The sequence below is a fragment of the Pavona decussata genome, unplaced genomic scaffold (genome assembly GCF_977016875.1).
Source record: "Pavona decussata unplaced genomic scaffold, jaPavDecu1.1 SCAFFOLD_175, whole genome shotgun sequence".
Classification (NCBI taxonomy): Eukaryota; Metazoa; Cnidaria; class Anthozoa; order Scleractinia; family Agariciidae; genus Pavona; species Pavona decussata.
Window position 1 is genome coordinate 3460039 of NW_028145586.1, and position 20696 is coordinate 3480734.

At 37.4% G+C, this 20696-nt stretch overlaps 2 protein-coding genes across 2 annotated transcripts in view; one reads left to right on the plus strand and one right to left on the minus strand.

The window, feature by feature from the left end:
- Positions 1 to 20696, plus strand: part of LOC146463703 (uncharacterized) — a 132625-nt gene that overhangs the window by 77387 nt on the left and 34542 nt on the right. The window lies entirely within an intron of this gene.
- Positions 13741 to 15210, minus strand: LOC146463713 (putative skeletal organic matrix protein 5). The gene is made up of 2 exons (XM_085084277.1): positions 15175 to 15210; positions 13741 to 14259 (listed from the first exon to the last, which is right to left on the minus strand). The coding sequence occupies exons 1-2, from the start codon at positions 15193 to 15195 to the stop codon at positions 13741 to 13743; spliced, it is 540 nt and encodes a 179-aa protein (XP_084940403.1). The 5' UTR covers positions 15196 to 15210.

Sequence of the window (20696 nt, forward strand, 5' to 3'; positions counted from 1 at the left end):
GTCATTCATTGTAAAAGGTTTGCGGGGGTAAACTTTTGGTAATGCAATTTGCAGGGTTGCATTTCTCGTCCGTGTTGCCGGTAAGATTCAATGTGCAGTTGGGCGATTTGTTTTGGATTGGAGTCGGGAAAGATGGATCGAATTGAAACAAAAGTTGAAGAGCCATTTTAAACCGGGTTCAAGTAAAGGGGACAATGAGAGGTGAATATAGTTCAAACTGGTGTTATTCACTTTCGTTTTACTAGGGTTTGACTGCCGACTGTTGGAAAGCAGTTATGAAATGTCGTCAACAATTCCCAGTCTCTTCAAAAACAAATCTTGTTTCTTCTTTAAATTCATTCATTCGTGCTCAAAGTTATCACTTATGTCCAATACACTCGACTTGAGTCCGGTTGACTTCACTCCCAGGCGGATTGAGTCCGATCGCGACCGGAATCGGAAATGAGTGCAAGGCGTTGGTGGTACCGGAAGTAAGGGGTTAGCAGGAGCGAGCGGGGGATTGAAAAGTTGGCAAACAGACTCCATCGGATCCGATGGAGACAGTTCGTCTTGACAAGAGTCAATCGGACTACCGGAAGTCTGTTCGCGCGAGACAGAGGAAATATCTCAATACAAGCGCGCTCCACATGTAACATTAGTCGTTCTGTTAGCCATGAACCGAAACAAGCACGCTACACATTAATATATCTCGTTCTTTAATCCATGAACCGAAACAAGCACGCTACAAATGAATATACCTCGTTCTTTAATCCATGAACCGAAACAAGCACGCTACACATGAATATATCTCGTTCTTTAATCCATGAACCGAAACAAGCGCAATGGCATGAACTGTATATCTCGTTCTTTAATCCATGAACCGAAACGAGCACGCTACACATTAATATATCTCGTTCTTTAATCCATGAACCGAAAGAAGGACGCCACACATGAATATACCTCGTTCTTTAATCCATGAACCGAAACAAGCGTGCTACATACGGAAATATACGAGGCGAATTATAAAGTCAACGTCACGAAACAATACACTCGACTCTATGCTATATCTCGCTCTTTAAACCATTGGAGCTGAACAATATTTTCTCAAATCCCGCTCATTGAATTTCCGATTGCCACAGAATTGCCTGAGTATCTGGCTGAGTAATAAAGTACAATGTATGCATGTATTGATCGTATATATATATACACGGTGGCGATTGTTTAAAAACTGTCATCAACATAGAACAATCGCGGCACAGTAATTTTTAAATAATAGCCACAGGGCTGTCAATCACTATCCTGCGAGCAGAGTCTCTTCCACTGATCTAGTGAAGATCGAAGAGACGCTGCTCGCAGGGTAGTCACCTCGCACGTTTTGAAATATGGAGAAAATGACTTCCCGGCAAGCAATAACAAAGCGCTTTACAGAGGCGACGCATCAAGACCGAATTCACGGTTTCAGTGGAGGGGAGGGGGGGGGGGGGATTAACCAGTAACAGAAACTTTTCTTGTCCGAAAGTCGAGTCTACGAGAAATAGCAAATTTCTTCAATTATCCAGGAGATTACAGACATAAATCTGGAGACCAGAAGATATGCCTCTCAATCTGGAAATTACGAACATAAATGTGAAGACCGGGAGATAGCGTTCAAAATCTGGAGAAACACGCTAGCGCTCTGATTAAACAAAAAGCAGTGGTTTTAATACTATTAATGATAATATAACACCGAACCAGAATTGGATTACTGAAAAAAGAAAGAATCGATAAACTGAGGTAGAATCGCACTGAAAACAAAATTTTAGATGGACTCCTTTGTACTATTCTCGTTAAGTGAAATAATCGGGAAAATCGTGAAAATATTTTGGAACAACAACTACTGGTATTTCCAAAGCCGGAAATAGTGGACCTGATAGACCGCAGCACCTATTTTAATACTATTTTCCGATTTACCACTGACTTAAGCGTAGAATCGTACAATCTGTTTTTCGGGAACTTACGATTCCGAAGTGAGTATTAGCAGATTCGTGACAACTCCTTTTAAATTTGATAGGACGTTCGATTACCAGATGTTAACAAACAATTGGTGTGGGTTTGGCTTCGTAATTGCGTACGTTGTAACACAAGTCGCGGTCATATTCACAATCATACAGAATTTTAAAGGCAACTGGCATACCACGCATTTCGCTCATGTCGAGTGAGCCAATTTTCTTTCGCGTTATCGCTTGACAAATTCAAAAAAAAGGTTATCAAAAAAAAAAAAAACAATTTCCACAAATGGCTCGCTTCACGTGTGATCAATTCAATGTCATCAATTATCACACTAGATTACGATCACATCTTCATCGCCGGGTTTTAATAGGCGGCACTTTATCAGAATATAACTATGCCCAAGAGAAAATGGAAACAAAAGAATATCATGTCCTTATTATCAATAACCCTTTATTAAATCGCGTTGTTACATAAATGCCCAAACCGCTCATTACACTTCTAGTGCCATTGTTACACCCGCCAGTAAGCAGTTAGTTGTTTTTCAATTCATTCCTTGCCGAACTTCGCGGAACACGCACCAGCCATGGCAACAAATCAACTCACACTATTAGACAAGAACTTGACTTTACTGCCGAAAAATATCAAACAAGTAAGTATTTTCTTAAAGGACCTTTAATGATCATAGTTTCCTTGCCTGAGTAGTACTGAATTCGCGAATGAAAAATCCATTGACATTTTCCTCATAAGAAGGGTTTGTAACCTCCTATAGAAAATAAGCATAGTTTCATCCTGAAACAATTCTCTATCCCAAGTTGCTACAAAACATTTCCTTCCTTTCTTCTGATTTACCTTATCAATGAAATGGGGTTCGTTATCTCGAATAATCGATCTAATCGTATCGTTTCATTTCAATAATAGGCTTGCAAACTGTTCGCCAAAGGCCTGAAGCAACAAGACACGTCGATCTTCCTTGGATTCCTGGTATTGGTGACGTTTTGTATGGGCCACGCCTGCATTAATGTTCAAAACTCGTTTTGGAAAGAACCCATGATTCTTTGGATTGCTGCTGTTATTAATAACAACAGGTTGGTACCCAAAGTTCTTAACACATTGTTGTCAGACTCAAACTTAAAGGCCCTAAAATGCTTCTCTTCCTTGCCCAAATTAAAGTTACATACTAATGCGGTAATACAATACCATGCCTCTTTAGTTTCACATATTAGCCAAAGGCAGAGGGAAATTGTTTGTGCAAGATATTTTCTTGTTGAAATAAGAAACGTTAATTGAAGTAATCAAAAACATTTTATGCAATTTCACGGCGGGAGCTCGCATCAAAACGACTGGTTTCTTCTCGCGAGAAATGACGGGAACCCCGTAACCTGACACGTCCATGCGCGGTTTTATGTGCTTTTCTAGCTTTCGAAACCACAGGTTCCCCAAGCTCTATTAAAAGGCCGTGAGCTTTGAAAATCACGGCGACCATTGCGTAACAGCGAAATTATCAGGATTTGTACGGGAAAAAACGAACACGAATTCCTGCTTTAATTTAAAAATACCGACGAATTTTCAAAAAACATAACCCTACCTGTAGTCCCCCTGTCTCCTATAGATGTGGTTTTTCGAGCGACTTACACGAATTTCGTGATTTTTAGTACCATCGCTGTTCTCTCTCAATATCAAAACCGATAGAACTAAATATCACTGAAATTGCGCTTAATTGCTCCAAAATTCACATAGGACAAAGGACAACTGACAAGGGAGAAAGATTGGGTTATGTTTATTGAAAATTCGTTCGTGTTCTTGAATTGAATCAGGAATAGCTTCTTTCCCATACAAATCCTTATAATTTCGCCGTCACAGAGCTTGGGGAACCTGTTTTCTCCTCGTTTCTCGCCGCTGGGAACCTTTCGCAAAGAGGACATTCCGCAGCGGCGATAAGCGACAAGAAACGATTGTTTGGGCAGACACTAGCGCTTTTCTACTTTCTAGATCTGGTGGCAGATCGTGTATCTTTGCGCAACGTCAAAGCAAGACCCATGGTGTTGCCCCACTGCACATGGGATAAGTTTGGTGAATTGCTTGCCGAGAGTGGAGGGAGGACCTTGGGTCTTTTTGATGAGCTCCTGTCTTTTTTGCAACCATGAACATGTATTCATCCCACAAACTACAGATTTCAGACACTAGGGAGTACCAAGACTTCCTACAACTGTTTTCTGGAAAATCAAAGACACGTGAAACAGGTATCCTATCGTAACAATAACTGCTTCATATAGGTCTTTAGCTGTATTTGCTCTCATTTCGCCCGTTGCGGCCTTGAGGCTTTTGGATAGATCAATTAGATCACTAGAAATAACCATTACAAAAACTGTTGACTATAGTCAACTGTTCCCGCATTGCTTAGAACAAACGAAAGAGTATTAAAGCATTACTCCATAGAGTTTATCACGTATCCCCCATTGTCAAAACTATCAATAGAATATTACATGTACATCCACACAACTATGTATTTGACAATATTGTTTCTTTACCTTTCACACTTTGTGCTTAGACTAAATGATACCCCTGGCGACTTCAATAAATACATATTTTTCAGCAAGGCATATCCACTGCCACAGTGATCAGTGGTAGATCCAGACTTTTGAATAACGGGGTCAGTCTTCCCAACCCTGACATAAAGGTGGACTACTCTCAAAAACAGTTTTGGCCCTTGGGCCCCACATTGGTCTAAAAAAAAGGCCGACCCCAAGCCCAATGCAGTTGCTTCTGACAGAATTTATGAACAGTAACCTGGTATGTTCAGAATTAATAACAAAAATAAATGCGAGGACCATAACCTAAGTAATTTGATTATTTTACCGAAGTGCATCACATAAAAATACTTTATTCACACTGCAAAAAATAAATCAGCTGAGTATAAAAAAAACAGCTACTATAGACAGGCTATATGTGCAGTAATGAAATATAAGGTTAAAAAAGGATAGTACATAGTAAAAAGGGGTTAAGACTAATATGTCTTGATTTAGACAATAAAATTAAAGGACTTCAATTTAAAATAATATTAATTAATCTACAACCTATATTTTAATGCAGTGTTTTGTTTTGCAAAATAAGCCAAAAAATATAAAATTAACCTTTATACAATTGTTTAATAAAACAGATTCCATCTCTGTAAAACAACCACCACACAACTCCTCATAAAAGGGTAGTACCAATAATATATACATACATTTATTAAGCCCTGATGAAGGCTGTTCCATACAGCTGAAATTAAATAGGCTTTAAAGAAAACAGGTTGTCTTCAATTGTGATCAATTATTATATATTTATATATGGGTAGACATAAACTATTATCATGCATTCTTTTAAATATTACTCTGCTATTACACTTCAAAATGCCTGATAACCTGTGCTGTTTTTTTTTTTTTTAAAGATAGAAACATCTCATTCTCCATGCAGTGAAGAAGAATTTGATGAAGACACCAGTCTTCAAGAAAAGGACCAGGTAAACTATGAATAAGCATCTTTAAACTAAACGTTTTTGACTAGAGGTGTTACTTTCACAGAGAACATTAATTGTTACTCTACATACCAATATACTGAATCCCTTTTAGGAAAAAAAACTCTGTCCTTATCTCTTGTCTTTCTTATCTGTTTGCTTATGTTCCGTTCCCTGAAAAATTAAGACATCGCCAGCTGGGGTAATAAAAGAGTCAATTTTTTTCACAATAATAATTATTGTGTCAGTCGCTGTATTAAGTAATAAGTAACTTGTGAGATACAAACAATAATCTCTATAGACCTTAAGATTTTTTGCCTAGAATAAGTTTGGACCACTCTTAAGATACTTGTAGGTAAGAAAAGACAATACTATGGGTTTCGATAAACAGTGGCAAAAGGTTTACATCTCCCCAATTACCACATGTAAATTACCTGCAAGGAGGAGGGGGATTACCCAAAAGTAAGACCCCCGGTGGTCTGACCTCTGGTAAGCAACCACATTCCTTAACCGACAACATATCCTTGACATTATGAGAGGTCACTTACAAGAGGTTCAACTGTATAATAAATTTATGCATTTCTATATTACTTTTGCATGACAGGTACCCTTAAGGACAAAGAATATGTGCTCCACCAGCCACAAGAGGAAGACTCCACCAGCAGTGGACCAGACGAACAACAACCTTCACAACATCCAATGCACAAATTGTTCGCATCTGTATTGTGTTCACCTGAGCAAATTGTTAGTTTTTCACTGTTGTTAAAAAATGGCCTCTTCAAAAGGCACAACATAAATGATTGCACAAAAAAATCACTGATGATTAGAACAGCAGAGGAGATTGCTATGTTGGAAGTGGGAGATATAAACACCTACAAAATTCAAGGAAACAATACTAAGGTATGTTTGGCTTAATTTGTATGCAAATTAAATCCCCAAGGTCAAAAAAAGAAACCCCTGTTTGTGTTGTTCTGTATGCTTTGTAATTATTACAAAGCATACAGAACAACACAAACTAGCAGTGTCAATAATTAATACTTTTTCCACTTAATTTGCCGCCTTACCATTTTTCTGATCCTCTAATTTATCATATCCACTCATAAACCCCCCCCATTTTCAATGCATACAGGTTTACTTCCTGTGTATGCGCCAGCCACCAGAGAATCAATAGGAAGTCATGGAATTTGCCAAAGTGCTAGCAAAGAATGCAGGGGTTTCTTTGCCAAGGTATCGAGAGGCATTTTTAAAGGAGAATGACGAAAGGTATATATATATTTTACTATATTCTTCCAAACCTGATATATTATTGATGGCAATGCCCACAACAGAAACATAAAAAGTTATTTTTGGATTATAAAAATTAGTTACATTGAAATACCAAATACAAAAGAACTAATTACCATACAAGTACTATTTCGTATGCTAACTGATCACTGGTCAACACACTTGAAGATTGCCTAGCAGTATTGGATAACAAAACTTCAAGACGCAATAATCCCTCAAGTCATTTAGCCAACAACTTATCCAGATAAACAACAAAACTAGAATTGCAACTTCTATACAAAGGCATCTATTTTCTCCAATAAATATAATTTATTTCTATTCATCTCTACAGCAAGAAACATTATGATGACTTTCAGGCAAGAAAGAATGGAGCTGAAAGCCTTTCTCCTTCCCCAAGCAAAAGAGCACATGTGGACACCCAAGCATTAGACTGATACACGCGCTTTCTACATAAACATCCCTACAACTATAGGGGCATTAAACCAGCCTATAAGCCTGTACAACCAAGCTTATAATAATTATTGTTGGGTTTGACCACTTCCTCTTGTAAAAATTAAGGGTTGTTGCGAGGAACTTAAACTCAAAATGCTGGTGGAGACAGTGCCTACCAGTAATGCGTCGACATATGTGGAAATGAAGGTCATCCAGGCCTAAAATGAGTCAAAAGGCTGGCTATGCCCCAGCACTAGATACTAAATAACACCCCAAACAAAGAAATAAAACAAGTTCCAGTTCCCACAATTAAAAGAACATAACAGATTTAAGAAACCTAAATGAAAAAGAACAGTTGTCACTCAGTATATCTAAATTTTTCAAAGATAATTTTGGTTTCTATCATGACAACTATGTATTTTAACTTAAGTGTTCCTATTAGCAAATTAAACTTACTCTTTAACGACAACTATCAATCAACTATAGTTTGCTGTATATTGATTAAGTCTCTCGCAAACTGACAAGCGGCAGTCCGATGGACACTTGCCACGGCAACCCGTCTCCATCGGATCCGATGGAGTCCGTTTGCCGACATTTTCTAACCCCCTCTCAATTATAGTTTGTTGTATATTGACAAAGTCTCTCGCGAACTGACTTCCGGTGAGTCGGGTTGTCCATGGACCTCGTCCATCGGACTCAGTTTGGGTGTATTGGACAACCCTCAAAGGGAGACAGGGATTTGACAGGGGCACCAACAAGAACATTTAAGCAAAATACTTCAAATGTTGTCTCCTGCATGTGTTCCCATGTGTAAGCTAATATAGTTTGGTCTTTTCGGATATTTTAGCTGAAAATGTAAGTTGCAGAAAGTTGTAGAGAAGGGAATCTTGTTCCCTGATTTTAACTTATGCTTCCATTTGTGCTAAGTCTGTAAAGGACAAAAATCCGATACAAGCTTTAAACTGTGTTTAACTAAACAGCTTTTAAACGTGTTTAAGACTTGGTGTGAAGCGGGCATTAGATTTTCAGCAGTGTAAAATATTTTTGTATGAAAATTCGAGCTAATTTCGAGACGAGTCAAAGAGACTACCTTCTCGTCGTGATATTAATAAATTGTTGACTGATTGCGAAAACGCTGAATACTGATCACTGGTCAACAAACTATACTGCTAAGAGAGCTCTACTCGGAGGTGCAGGGTAGCAAACTACACCATTCTTAGCAATTTTAATAATCTACCACGGAAACCAGGGAGGGAAAAATGAAAAGAAAAAAGGAAAGAAAGAAAAAGCAGAGGAACGGGAGATCTGCGGAGTAAATAATCATTTGTGACATCCTTCTTGGTAAAAGGTAATTAATGCCTAGACCGTTTGTTGTCGCGATTAAGTTTTCTTTTTATTTTTCGTATATTTCAATGATACTTAACAATTATTCCACGAGCGCGCGTTGGATATGAGATGATAGATAGCCAACGAGGCGCGTAGCGCCGAGTTGGCTATAATCATTTCATATCCAACAAGCACAAGTGGAATAATTGTTTTATTAAAAACAATCAATTGCAATCAAAAACATTTTGCGGATTTCGCTTTGCAAGAACAATTAGAAGACAATTTAATGGTCTCTTTTTCTTGGGCATGGTATAATGGCTCATATACCATGGCCGTTAAGCCAATCAAATCGCTCGAATTGCATTATACAATGGTCCAGTTTTTAATAAAATCGCTTATCTCAAAACAATAATAACGATAGAAATCCCTTGAAATTTCAAAAAACGCACAAACTTTCGAAAGTTTAGTCTTTTTCTGATAAGCCTAGTCATAGGATCAACTTTGCAATTCAATATGCACGTTTCCAGTTTGTTTTGTAAACTGAACCACCTGTCCTATCAAACTCGTTCGTTGTATTAGCTATCGACTTTGGACTCGAGACCGTTTACACTTTCGCACACTTTATGAGTTACGAGAATGACAAATATTGTTTCAGGAAATATTTCGTATGTAGAAAAAAAATTCACCGGTCGGTCATCTTTCTCGGAGATCTAACTGCAAGTGTATTACTGTAATTCTGCGTTCAGAAGGCCTGAGTCGTCTCAAATATTCGGTTTTAATTGTGATTAAAGACAGAGTTAGAACTTAATATCTTTTTTTTTTTCCGAGGTACAAAATCGATGCTCTGAGCGCGATAAATACTTTTAAAAAGCCAACAGTAGCTCGGTATATGGGAACGAAATCTCGTTCCTAAATTTGTTTTGCCCTTTTATTTAAAAGCATCTGAGCTAATGGTGTATGACCTTGCGTAACAATCCTTTACTTCGCTTGAATTTATTTCAGTGGCAACTAGAAAAAGAAAATCGTTTTTTGTTGAACTTTTTTTTGTTGATTCCTCCGAATGTAAGGCATGATACTGTCTTTTTCGCCTAATCGTGCAATAAATATTGATAACAACCCATATTTGCATGTGTAATTTACCTCTGATATGTCGAGTACATGGTGAATCCATCCAGTGGTTCTGATAAGATTGTTACCTGCATCACAGTGGTTATTATAGCCGAAGTTATTCAGCTCACAAACTTTTTCAGGAGGAAAATACTTGTAGGAAATGCATTCGTCATGTATGTGGCACTCCTCAACGCACTGAAGCCAGTCGATGGATTCAACAGTCTTAAACACATGGCCTGTGAGTAAGCTGTTATGAACAGTATAACCATTCGAAAACCAAATGCTGACGATCACGATGGATATTATGGTCAACGAGAGAAATAAGCGAATCATTGTGCAGTGCAGTACAAATGAATCAATGAAAGTTTTAGAAGATGCAAAAAACTGAGAACGAACACTTAACATGCGCTTCCAACAAACTTTAATAATGTCTAGTGCTTTGCAAGTGGCTTGAAAATAATTTAACAGGCTTCTTCTTTATTGGTCAGCTATTTAAGTCAGCAAGCTGCTCATCTGAAAGACTTTCATTAGTTTTTCTAAAGCACAAACTACGAACTGTCAAGAATCATCACTCCGCCCTTGCAATCAACTGTGTACAAACACTTTGATAACTGTAAATGGAGACTGCAGACGAGTAATTCTAAAGGTGAACATTCTTAATATTATTATGTATTTTTATTGTTATTATTATTACGTTAAACTATCCATGTTTCGAGGAAAATATGATTGTATTTTTGTGATGCTTTTATAAAGGTGATATTTGAATAAAGTTTTTATTACTTATTTTAATTATTTTTTTTACTTTATTAAGTTTATTTATTTTGCCACACCACAAATATAATGAAAACAAGAAATAATAGAAATAGATTTAACAATGGCGAGGAGACATAAAGGAAACTATGGAGCTTATATTAATTAGGTCTCCTCAGTTATTGTTTTATTATTCATGAAAAGTTGGGAAGGGTGGGCTTTCTTTCTTTCTCTCTTGGTTTATTTTAACGTTTTAATATAAATAATTATTGGTGAATTTTCGAGGGGAATATTCCCCAATATTTGCTGAGCCTCAGGCAAATAATTGTTTTGGTATAATTACTCAGGTTATTATCAGAGAAAAACAAGAACCGTCCGAAAAATGTCAATTTTAATTAGATTTTCAAGTTTTCTTGTGTTATCATAATATTATACTCAGGTGATTATAGAGATTCTATTGACCTCATTGGTTGAGGATTGTGTCATATCCTGCTTGAATCACCTGGCGTGAGGTGACTATAGCGCGAATGACTAATTTTCAAAATGGTCGCCTTGCGATTTGTTGATCTTTCTGAGGAAGAAATAAATACGATGAAAGAAAATGCAATTCTGAAAGGCACTTAAGATGCAGCGAAGGCAAGATATGAAAGTTTTGCTAATTGTAATAAAAAACTCGTTTATGAGATTTGGATGTGTGCTCTTGTTAACGTCATCGACAGTTTCCTTCCATTCTGTCATTCTGACTCCTTCATGGCTAGAATAGATGTAATTTTTCCATTTGTGGTAGCCTTGAAACGAGCGAGGAAAGTTGATAACGAGAGCTTGGAGGGAGCTTATACTTCGGCGCCTTTTTTTCGCGGCTACCATTAGCGTACATGCAGTGGTTTCGCGGCATTTCGCTCTCCTTGTTTCTCGGAGAATTTAAGCGGTTTGCGACATTGTTTTGCTTGCTACGTTGTTCATTCTTCAACTGTAGAAAAGTTGTGAACAGCTTATTCGACAGTAGACAAGACATTTGAGGTTCGGTTCAAAACAGCCGGAAAAGAGAGACTGATTAAGTGTGAGCTTTTGAGATTAATTACATCCATTTTGAAATCGCTGGTGATCCTTGGAATCTGATTGGTCCAAAATCTGGTCCAAAATGGTGCAATTTATTCCCAAATTGCACCATTTTTTGCTCTAAATCGCATCCTTTCTTTAGCCCATCAAAATGGAAATGAAATAACAAAAATAGAATATTAATATTGACAATGATACTCTGTGATTTCAAAATGGATGTAATTAAGTGGTAATCGAACTTCGTGTTGTGCAATTTTGGTCTGAAATCATACTTGTGATTTCAAATCAAACTCGCGCTGCCCGCTCGTTTGATTTTGAAATCACGCGTATGATTTCAGACCAAATTGCACTCCACTCAGTTCAATTACCAATATAAATTTGGTAAGTTATCACGTTATAAACAAACTAATTGTATTACTTACATGTATTGTTTTATGTACACCGCTTCAAACACTCGTTTTCTTCCAATTGTTGTGTAGTTTGTAGATAACACATGTTTACCAAACAGAGTTTGAGATCAGTTTGTAAGGGAAAACAACCGCGACCACGAAATGTTGATAAACTTATAAAGATTCATATGTCGTTCATGAAAACCTTTTTGCAGTAAATATCATGAATGTTTACGTCTGTGTTGCATATTTAGGCGAACATAAACTTGAAATGCATCGTTTTTTCAGAAAAAGTTCACAATTTCTTTGCTAAGCATTTTGAAGTTTCTCGACTTGATTATATCTCGAAATGGTTTTTAATTTCTCCTTTACTTTCTTTCTCGCGGTTGTTTAAAAGCTTTGTTAGCAAGTCGCGACTGCTTTCATGATATATTCTTTATCCATCGTTTGAATTAATTTTTCTTTGCCATGTGTTGATTAGAAAGAACAATTAAAGTTGAAATTGCGGATATCTTCACAGCAATTAGCATTATAAAGACAAACATAAGAAAATGGTGCGCAAAGGTGGGAGACAAGCTCATCTCTCGTTTTAACTGTGCTTACAATAAACTTAATTATGATAAGAAAGCAACTTGAAAAATTAGCAATCAAGAGAAAGAGTTAAAGGATTCCACTTCAGTACCTCTCGAACTTCTTTCCACCTTTGTATGATCGTATGTGCTTGTTGCAGTTTAAAGCAGTTGTTCTCATTAACTTAAGAAAAAAATTACCACTGGACACGAGGCATGATTCAGCAGGTTAACAATGATGACCAAACCTTTATTATCGTTTTAATTACGACCTTGAATATTTTTCTAATAAAAACGTCTCCAATATATTATTATGTGCACAGGACAACAATAAATTTTTTTTTTCTTCTTCATAGAAAACAGCAAAATTTAAGATAAAAATTGTGGGTTGTAATTGAAATGAGGTGCGAAATATTGAACCGAAAGAAGGAGAAAAGGCTATCATTAGAGCTAAAGACACAGGTTGTATGGGCATTATGCAATAAAGATCCACAAAAAGCCTAAAAATTAACCTTTAAGTAGTTTGATCTCTGTCAATTCGGCGATTGAAAAAGCTCGTTAGAAGAACTTCTTGAGCAACTGAAGCGATTAGAAGGGTAAAGTTGTTTGCTCAAAGCATCATGGGGCGCTTGGTTTCTCCTCTTTTCCAGTGACTCAGAACAACCCCTTTGAACACCTTGTATTGCCATGGCGGCTTGTTACCAAATAGAAGTCACGGGAAGGATATAAGCAAAGCTCGCGTGGAATTAGTTCTGTATTTAGTATTTACCTTTTATTCTCTAGATGGGTTAACTAAATTTCTGATCATGTACATCAGTCAGTAAAACTTAACAAATAAATGGGTTGAGATGTTTTGATGTTTCGAGCAACATTACCAAGCAGATAATTTGAGCCTGAATTAAGGCCGATAGCAAAGCTGAAAATGAGCATCCTCAACACGATTGTAATAAATATTCCCTGAGGGGTTGCCTGTCTTGGAGTTGGCTTTACTCATGATACTCGCTGTCCACAAACTTAGTATAAACATTAAACATAAATAGTGTATATTCCTATCTCCGCATTTATTTTTATGTCTTTCTTATACCACAACAAACAAACAAAAGTCCTTATCCTGTTCAGTCTAAATTTAACTACAACAGCTACCTTCAATATTTAAACATTATTTAATTTTACTCTGCTCGATTAGTTATTCTGAGTAAATGTTACCTTTTTTGTTTTAATATATTTATGCTGTAAATTAAGTTTAACTTTGGTAATAAAGGCTGTTGTTGCTGTTTGTTTGTTAGTTGCTAGATTTATTATTAAGTTTTTCTCTTCTCAGTTCTTTTAGAACGAACCACCACCATCATTTTCCTTTTTATTTCACTAATATGTATCCCATGGTTTTAATGTGCTTGTCTCCGTTATCTGGTTTATAGGTAGCCTCATTACCACACGTGTTGGTGTCATCATGTTTTCCTCCGGTACCAAAACCAATTCTGGAATCGCAGCTACGGCAGTTGTATTGACCGTTGCTAATAATACCGATTCTTGCTTTCGAAAATTTATTCGAACCAACTGCGTTGAACCCTTCTTTGTTACAGTTGGGCTGCAAAGATGCTTCAGAGCCAATCAATGTCTTCCACTTATCTCGACCCAGAGAGGTTGGTCGATAGTGGTCATCAGCGATCAGAGAGTATAGTGAAGTGCCACTCTTGCTGACGACCAAGAACTTGACAGTTTGATTCCCAATCCTCATGCCGAGACAGATCTTGGAGAAGTTCGTGTTCCAGTAAGTCGGTAACTTGGTTTCCTGGTTGTCAAACCCCGTCTTACCTCCAGGACGATTGAACTCGGTTTTGTTGCTCCAGAATTTGGAATCGTAATGAAACGTTGACTAAAAAGGAAAACACGAAGTCAACGCTCGGAAATGTTTCAAAAAACCTTATTAATTTACTAAATCCCGTTACTTGTTGCATCAAACCCGCTAAATTGAACGTCAGTTTGTTAAGGAATTCTTTTGACAGTGTGGAGTTTGGGTTTATTAAAGCAGTGGTCACCATACCTGGGGCCTGGGGCTATGCCATGCTGATGAGTTCCCAGAACCCTCGCAGTTCTCCTGTCGCGAGTTTCCTGTATTTTTTTTCCCGCGAACTATTTTTAGTAGCAGTTCACGGCTGGTTCGCTTTACAGACAAATGTATGGAAAGTTCAAAACACGACTGGACGCTTTCTGGCACAGTTACATCCCTCCAAATTTTTTTCCTTAAATCCTTTTCCTAGTGCTAAAAGTTACCAATTCATGAATTTTTCAGCAGCGATGTTTTAAGAAAATTATTTGACATCGGATTTCCATACAAACACTGTTATTTCAAGCCTGTTTCCCTACTCGTCAAAATGGCGTCGAAAACCGTGATAAGGACTATTTGCTGAATCCCGTTACTTGTTGCGTCAATCGCACTAAATTGAACGTCAGTTTAAATTTGTTAAGGAGTTCTTTTGACAGTGTGTAGTGTGGAGTTTGGGTTTATTAAAGCAGTGGTCACCATACCTGGGGCCTGGGGCTGAGACATGCTGATGAATTCCCAGAACCGTCGCGGTTTTTTCATTAAACCAATGACCAAGAAAACCGTGTGCACTGGGAACGAATGCAGTCTGCCCATGGCCCCAGGTTATTGTTCTAACCGTGGAGATGTAGCATGCTCCATATCCTCTGTAGTGTTGTTGTTTTTGTTACTTTCACTTGCAAAAAATAATATCAGTTACGGTCCAAGGATGGATTGTTGAAAACCACAACCTGTTGTTGATTTTACCTTGTTACCATCAATTTTCATGACCAGCGTCCATCCTCCATCTCCGCATCCATCAATTACGGTCATGTGACAGTACACAGGGATTCTTCCAATGTCAGTTTGCAGCATGTAAGCTTTGTTCTCCCGAGATCTGAATGGAGATTGAAATGAAAGTTAGCTACAGATTTACCTCTTAAGAGCAATTCTCCAGGAAAGTGAAGCAAAGTTGGAAATGAAAATTTTTAACCCCACTTCATTTTTTGTGTGGAGGTAGGTTACCTGGAGGGATGATCAAAAACTGCCATATTTGGATCGGCAGGTGCGTCGTTGCCATGGAAACCGCACTTGATCACGTCGGCCTGAGGTCTATGTTTTGACCGAAAAATTCACTCTCAAATAGTAAAAATAAACGAGTCTGGTTCTCGAGTACATGTGAACCAATTCAAATGAAATTCATACAGATGGTAAAACCACTCTTCCAGTTTATAAAATTTGCTGTTAGAGTATTTTGGGTTCTATAATCAAGAAGACCTTGGTCGTATTACTATGTTGCCTGTCAGCCATTTTGACAATAAAGGAAAAACAAGCACAACCATATTCGTTATTTCTCCGAAAGTACTCTTTTCACATAAACCAAATTAGCAGCAGGGCTTACATAGATATTGAAGTTTATAAATATTATGAAATCTATTTGGGGAAAATTATATTCTGGCCATGGGTGTTGAAGACATCCGAGGCAAGTTGCAAAAAATTGCAAAATTGGAAATGTTGAGGTCTCCAGTATTTGGTTCAAACAGGCTTTAGATAGAGAATATCAGCTTCAGAGGTTTTTTCATTTATCTTATCTGTTATCTACATTTGATTGATTAGGTTTTGGCCGATGAATTTGATGAAATATAAATTAAAACAAAGCCTACCTTGCAACTTTTGGGAATTTCTTCAGGATGCTTTTGTCGTATAGGATGGGTCTCTCCTCAGTTCGCTCGCTCCATTTTCTTGACCAAATCTTGCACAGACTCTAGCGGAAAGGACAAATCTTACTGCCTAGCCTTGCTGAACATCTACTTTTAGACCAAAGATGATGATGCATTAACCCGAAAAAAGAACAGTTGAACAGGTCAAACACAGTCGTGTGTCGAGTATCGAAATAATTCATCAATACAATCCATCCAGGAAGTTAAATAGATGCATCAAGATCACAGCTGAGCAAATGCATGTCTGCGACGATTCTGAATGACGTCTTTGGCTAAATCGAGCCGTACATTCCGTGGTGCATGGTTGAGAAGCGAAGAAATCGTTGTTTACGACCTGTTTACGACCAAACGTACGTAGACCGGAAATGCGAGTAGCAAAACTGCTGACCGGATGTAGTTTTAAATGCGATATACGCGCGTTCTGTTTGTTTGTTTTTGTAGCTTCGGCTAATTGTCGCAATGGCATTATCTCTTCTTTAGATATTCTTGGTACAATATATCATTGATAGGGGGATAAAAGGACGACTTTTGATCCGCTTTTATGACTGTTTTGCAGTGGTGAATAAAGAGGACAAAATAAAAGCGCTTCGCTAGTCGTTTTACGCAACCCATAAGCCGCCCATGTTTCCTGGGTTTGTTTGTTTGTTTGTTTGTTGTTTTTTTTTAATTCATTGCTTATTGGATGTTAAGGATGGCCTGCATGTAAGATACGTCGCTGATCTGGGGCATTAGATACACATTAGAAGTTACGAAGTTGGAATTTTTGACCCACCTCTCCTCCAGAAATAAATAAGTCCTCTTCAAGCCGATAAATTTTCACATTCAGTACCTAATACCTGCCAAAATTTTGGCATTCTTTCTGTTTATTTATTTATTTATTTATTTATTTATTTATTTTTTTCTATTGTTTTTTTTGGTGGGGGGAGGGGTGACCGGACGTAAATTTGTGCCGTCGATCAAAAAAACTGTAAGGGAAATTTGCATATCGTCGTGCGAAGGAAAATATCCTGGTCGGGACAATGGAAAGTTGGTCTCTTTCAAATCCCAAAAGGGACGTTTCGGTTTGTGAGTGCAGTGGAAACAATATAAAACTCAGTCAATGTCAAAGGGATCTTTCCAGGCCCATGCAAGCCTACGGACTTAGCATAAACCGTGATGAAATCAGCGACGATATGGATCTTATTCTTTGCCGTGCAGGTAAATAATTATAAGATTTCATGCGCGAATTTTTAATTCTCTTGTCACGAATAGTTTATCATAACTGAATTTGTAGTTGCATTTTCACAGTCTAAAGAGCAATCTTTTTTTTTTGGGGGGGGGGGGGTGCGGCTATTATGATTATGCGTTCAATTTTCACCCAAGCTTCAGTTCAGCTTCATTTCCTTTGTTTTTGTTTTCATTCGGTTATTCTGTTTTTGTTTTTGTTTTTTTGTTTGGCTTTCTTCACCATTGCCATTGTGAAACAGCCCCATTACAAGAGGATATCATTACACATACATCCGGTGTTACATCCCATTCAATCTCGCACCCAGAGTCTTCAGGCTTTTTGGTCAGCGGGGCAACGCCGGGAAGACTCTGGGGACATCGAAAAAATTCAATTTTTTTGATTGGCTGTTCCGTAACGGTTTCCATTGTTTTACCGCAGAAATCCTGCGGTAATAAAATTCGATGTCCCCAGAGTCTTCCCGGCGTTGCCCCGCTGACCAAAAAGCCTGAAGACTCTGGGTACGAGGTTGCATCCCATTACATTGTGTTACATCCGGTCAGCAGTCGTGCTTCTCGGACTTCCGGCCTATGCGTTCAGTTTATTTACCATTCTTGGCTTGTCGACTATCGCAATATCTGACTCGATTTTAGCCAAAGACGTTACTTTGGATTGCTTAAAGGCATGCATTTGCTTCGTACATCGATCTCGACACATTTACTCTACTTCCTGGCTGAATAATATTGATGAATTTAGGTGCTCGACGACAGAAATCGCAAGCATTACGACCATGTTTTGGACTTTGTCAGTGTAGGCGGGCTACTTGTATCATCATCCCTGGTCTGAAACACAGCAAACTGGGTATTCGATGGGAGTAACTGTTAGTCTGCGCTAGATTTGGTCAAAAAGACGGAACGTGCGAAGGAGAGATACTGGAGAGAACCACGCGACGAAAGCATCCTGAAAAAATTCCCAAAACCCTCAAGGTAGGTTTTGTATCAATTTATATTTCATCAAATTTGCTGGCCAAAACCTTATTTACTAAATGTAGGTAGCAGACAAGATGATAAAAGATACTTTTGAAGCTGATTTTCTCTCTCTAAAGCCTGTTTGAGCTAAATACTAGAGCTCTCAAAATTACTACTTTTGCAATTTTTTGCAATTTGTCCCAGGTGTCTTCAGCAGCCATGGCCAGAGTATAGTTTTCCCCAAATTGATTTTATCATATTTAGAAAGGTCAATATCTATGTAATCTCTGCTGCTAATTTGGTTTATGTGGAAAGAGTACTTTCGGAGAAATAACGAATATCGTTGTGCTTGTTTTTCCTGCTTGTCTAAATGGCTGACAGGGAACATAGTAGGACAAGCATTTTCTTCTCGTTTATAAAACCCAAATTATTGTAACGGCAAATTTTATAAGCTGGGAGAGTGGTTCTACCATCTGTATGAATTTCATTTGAATTGGTTTACATGCACCCGAGAACCAGACTCGTTTACTTTTACTTTTTGAGAGTGGAACTTTTGCTCAAAACATGGTCCCAAGGCCGAGGTCATATAGTGCGGTTACCATGGCAACGATACATCAGCCGATCCAAATATGGTTGTTCTTGTCTATCCCCCAAGGTAACCTACCTACACACAAAAATTGAAGAGGGGTTAAAATTTTTCATTTCCAACTTTGCTTCACTTTCCTGGAGAATTGCTCTTAAATATTAAATTATGGTATTATTATTGTTATTATTATTATTATTATTATTATTATTATTATTATTATTATTATTATTATTATTGTCGTTGTTGTTATTATTATTATTATTATTATTATTATTATTATTATTATTATTATTTCATCAGTGGTAAAGTAATGATTAAGTATTTCAATTCTTTGGATAATGACTGATATCCTTAACTCGATCTCTCCCCTTCTCTAAAAATTGCATCTTTAAAAACTATTGAGCCTGACGTAACGTCCTTTATCAATTCCATAGTTAATGCAACATTGCATGTTTATAACTTTATGTCAGTTTCAATTAACAATTACTCCACAAGCGCGCGTTGGATATGAGATGATAGATAGCCAACAAGGCGCGTGGCACCGAGTTTTCTAGAATCATCTCATATCCAACGCAAAGTCATCCTTAGACAGGATGCCATGCTTGTCCCTGACGCCTGCTAGCTGAAGATTCTCCTTGTCATTTATGGCTCCTTCGTTTCTTTGTATCCCTTTCCGTTGACAAAAATATCAAAGGGAAACAGAAACGACCAAGAAAAAGCTCTTCCATGAGTCTGCCTCAGAGCTTTTCCTTTCGAGAAATTATTAGTCTCTATTCCTAAACTAAGAGGATGGCATGGGGGGTAAGGGTGGTGGGTTGTGAAGGGGTAGGGAGTGTCAAGGTCAACAAAATTGATCCATAAGCTATTAATACCAGTTTGACACAGACAACGGAAATGATGAGACCAAACATTTGAACTACGGGGACATCTCTTTTTCTCCTTCTTTGGGGAGTCAAAAAAGGCGTTGTTGGCAGAGTGAACAAGTCGCGGCTTACGAAAATAAACACTGTATCATCCTCTTACAAAGTCCTATTAGCAGCCGTCTAAAAGTCATCTAACTTACTTGTTTTTCAGGTAAATATCTCTGCAGGATACAAAAAAATCGGGTCCTGTAAAGAAATCAGATATTGAAGAAAAAAGACCAAGCGTAGTTTTAATATCAAGAGCCGGAAACTGATGGACCGAGCCAATTTAATTTTTTCCACAAATCATTTTAAGAAAATCCTTTCTTCAAAAAAGCGTGTTTCTTTGAAATCTATTGTGGGATTAGAAAACGTAAATAAATAAAAAAATAAATAAATATATAAATAAATAAATAAATAAATAAATATATATATACCTTCGTTATCAAAATGAAACTGAAAAAAAGAACTAAAAATATATTACTTTGTAAACATTAGTCTGCAACTATAGCGTTGTCGTAGTTAAATATTTAAAACTGAATTTTAAATTACTTTTACGCGTCTACCTTTATTACAGAGCGTTAAACTTGTCGAGAAACACGAACTCTTTCTTAGGCAAATGGAAGTAGGAAAGAGTTTAAAAAAAATATATATACTTTTTGCAAAGTGTCAGTCTCACGTTATTGTTAAGACGTTTTTTCTTAATCATTCCGTATACGCGTTTTACAAACATGGCCGAAAAAAAGGCGATAATCAAATTCTGTTTTGTCCGACACAGAAATATTATGTCATGTTTTCTAACAAACTTTAAAATTAGATTTGAAATTATTATACTCTGATGTGACTATTTGTAGTCGTCAAAAGCGTGAGTCTTTTCAAGAGCTTACACGGATATGCAGACTCACTAAG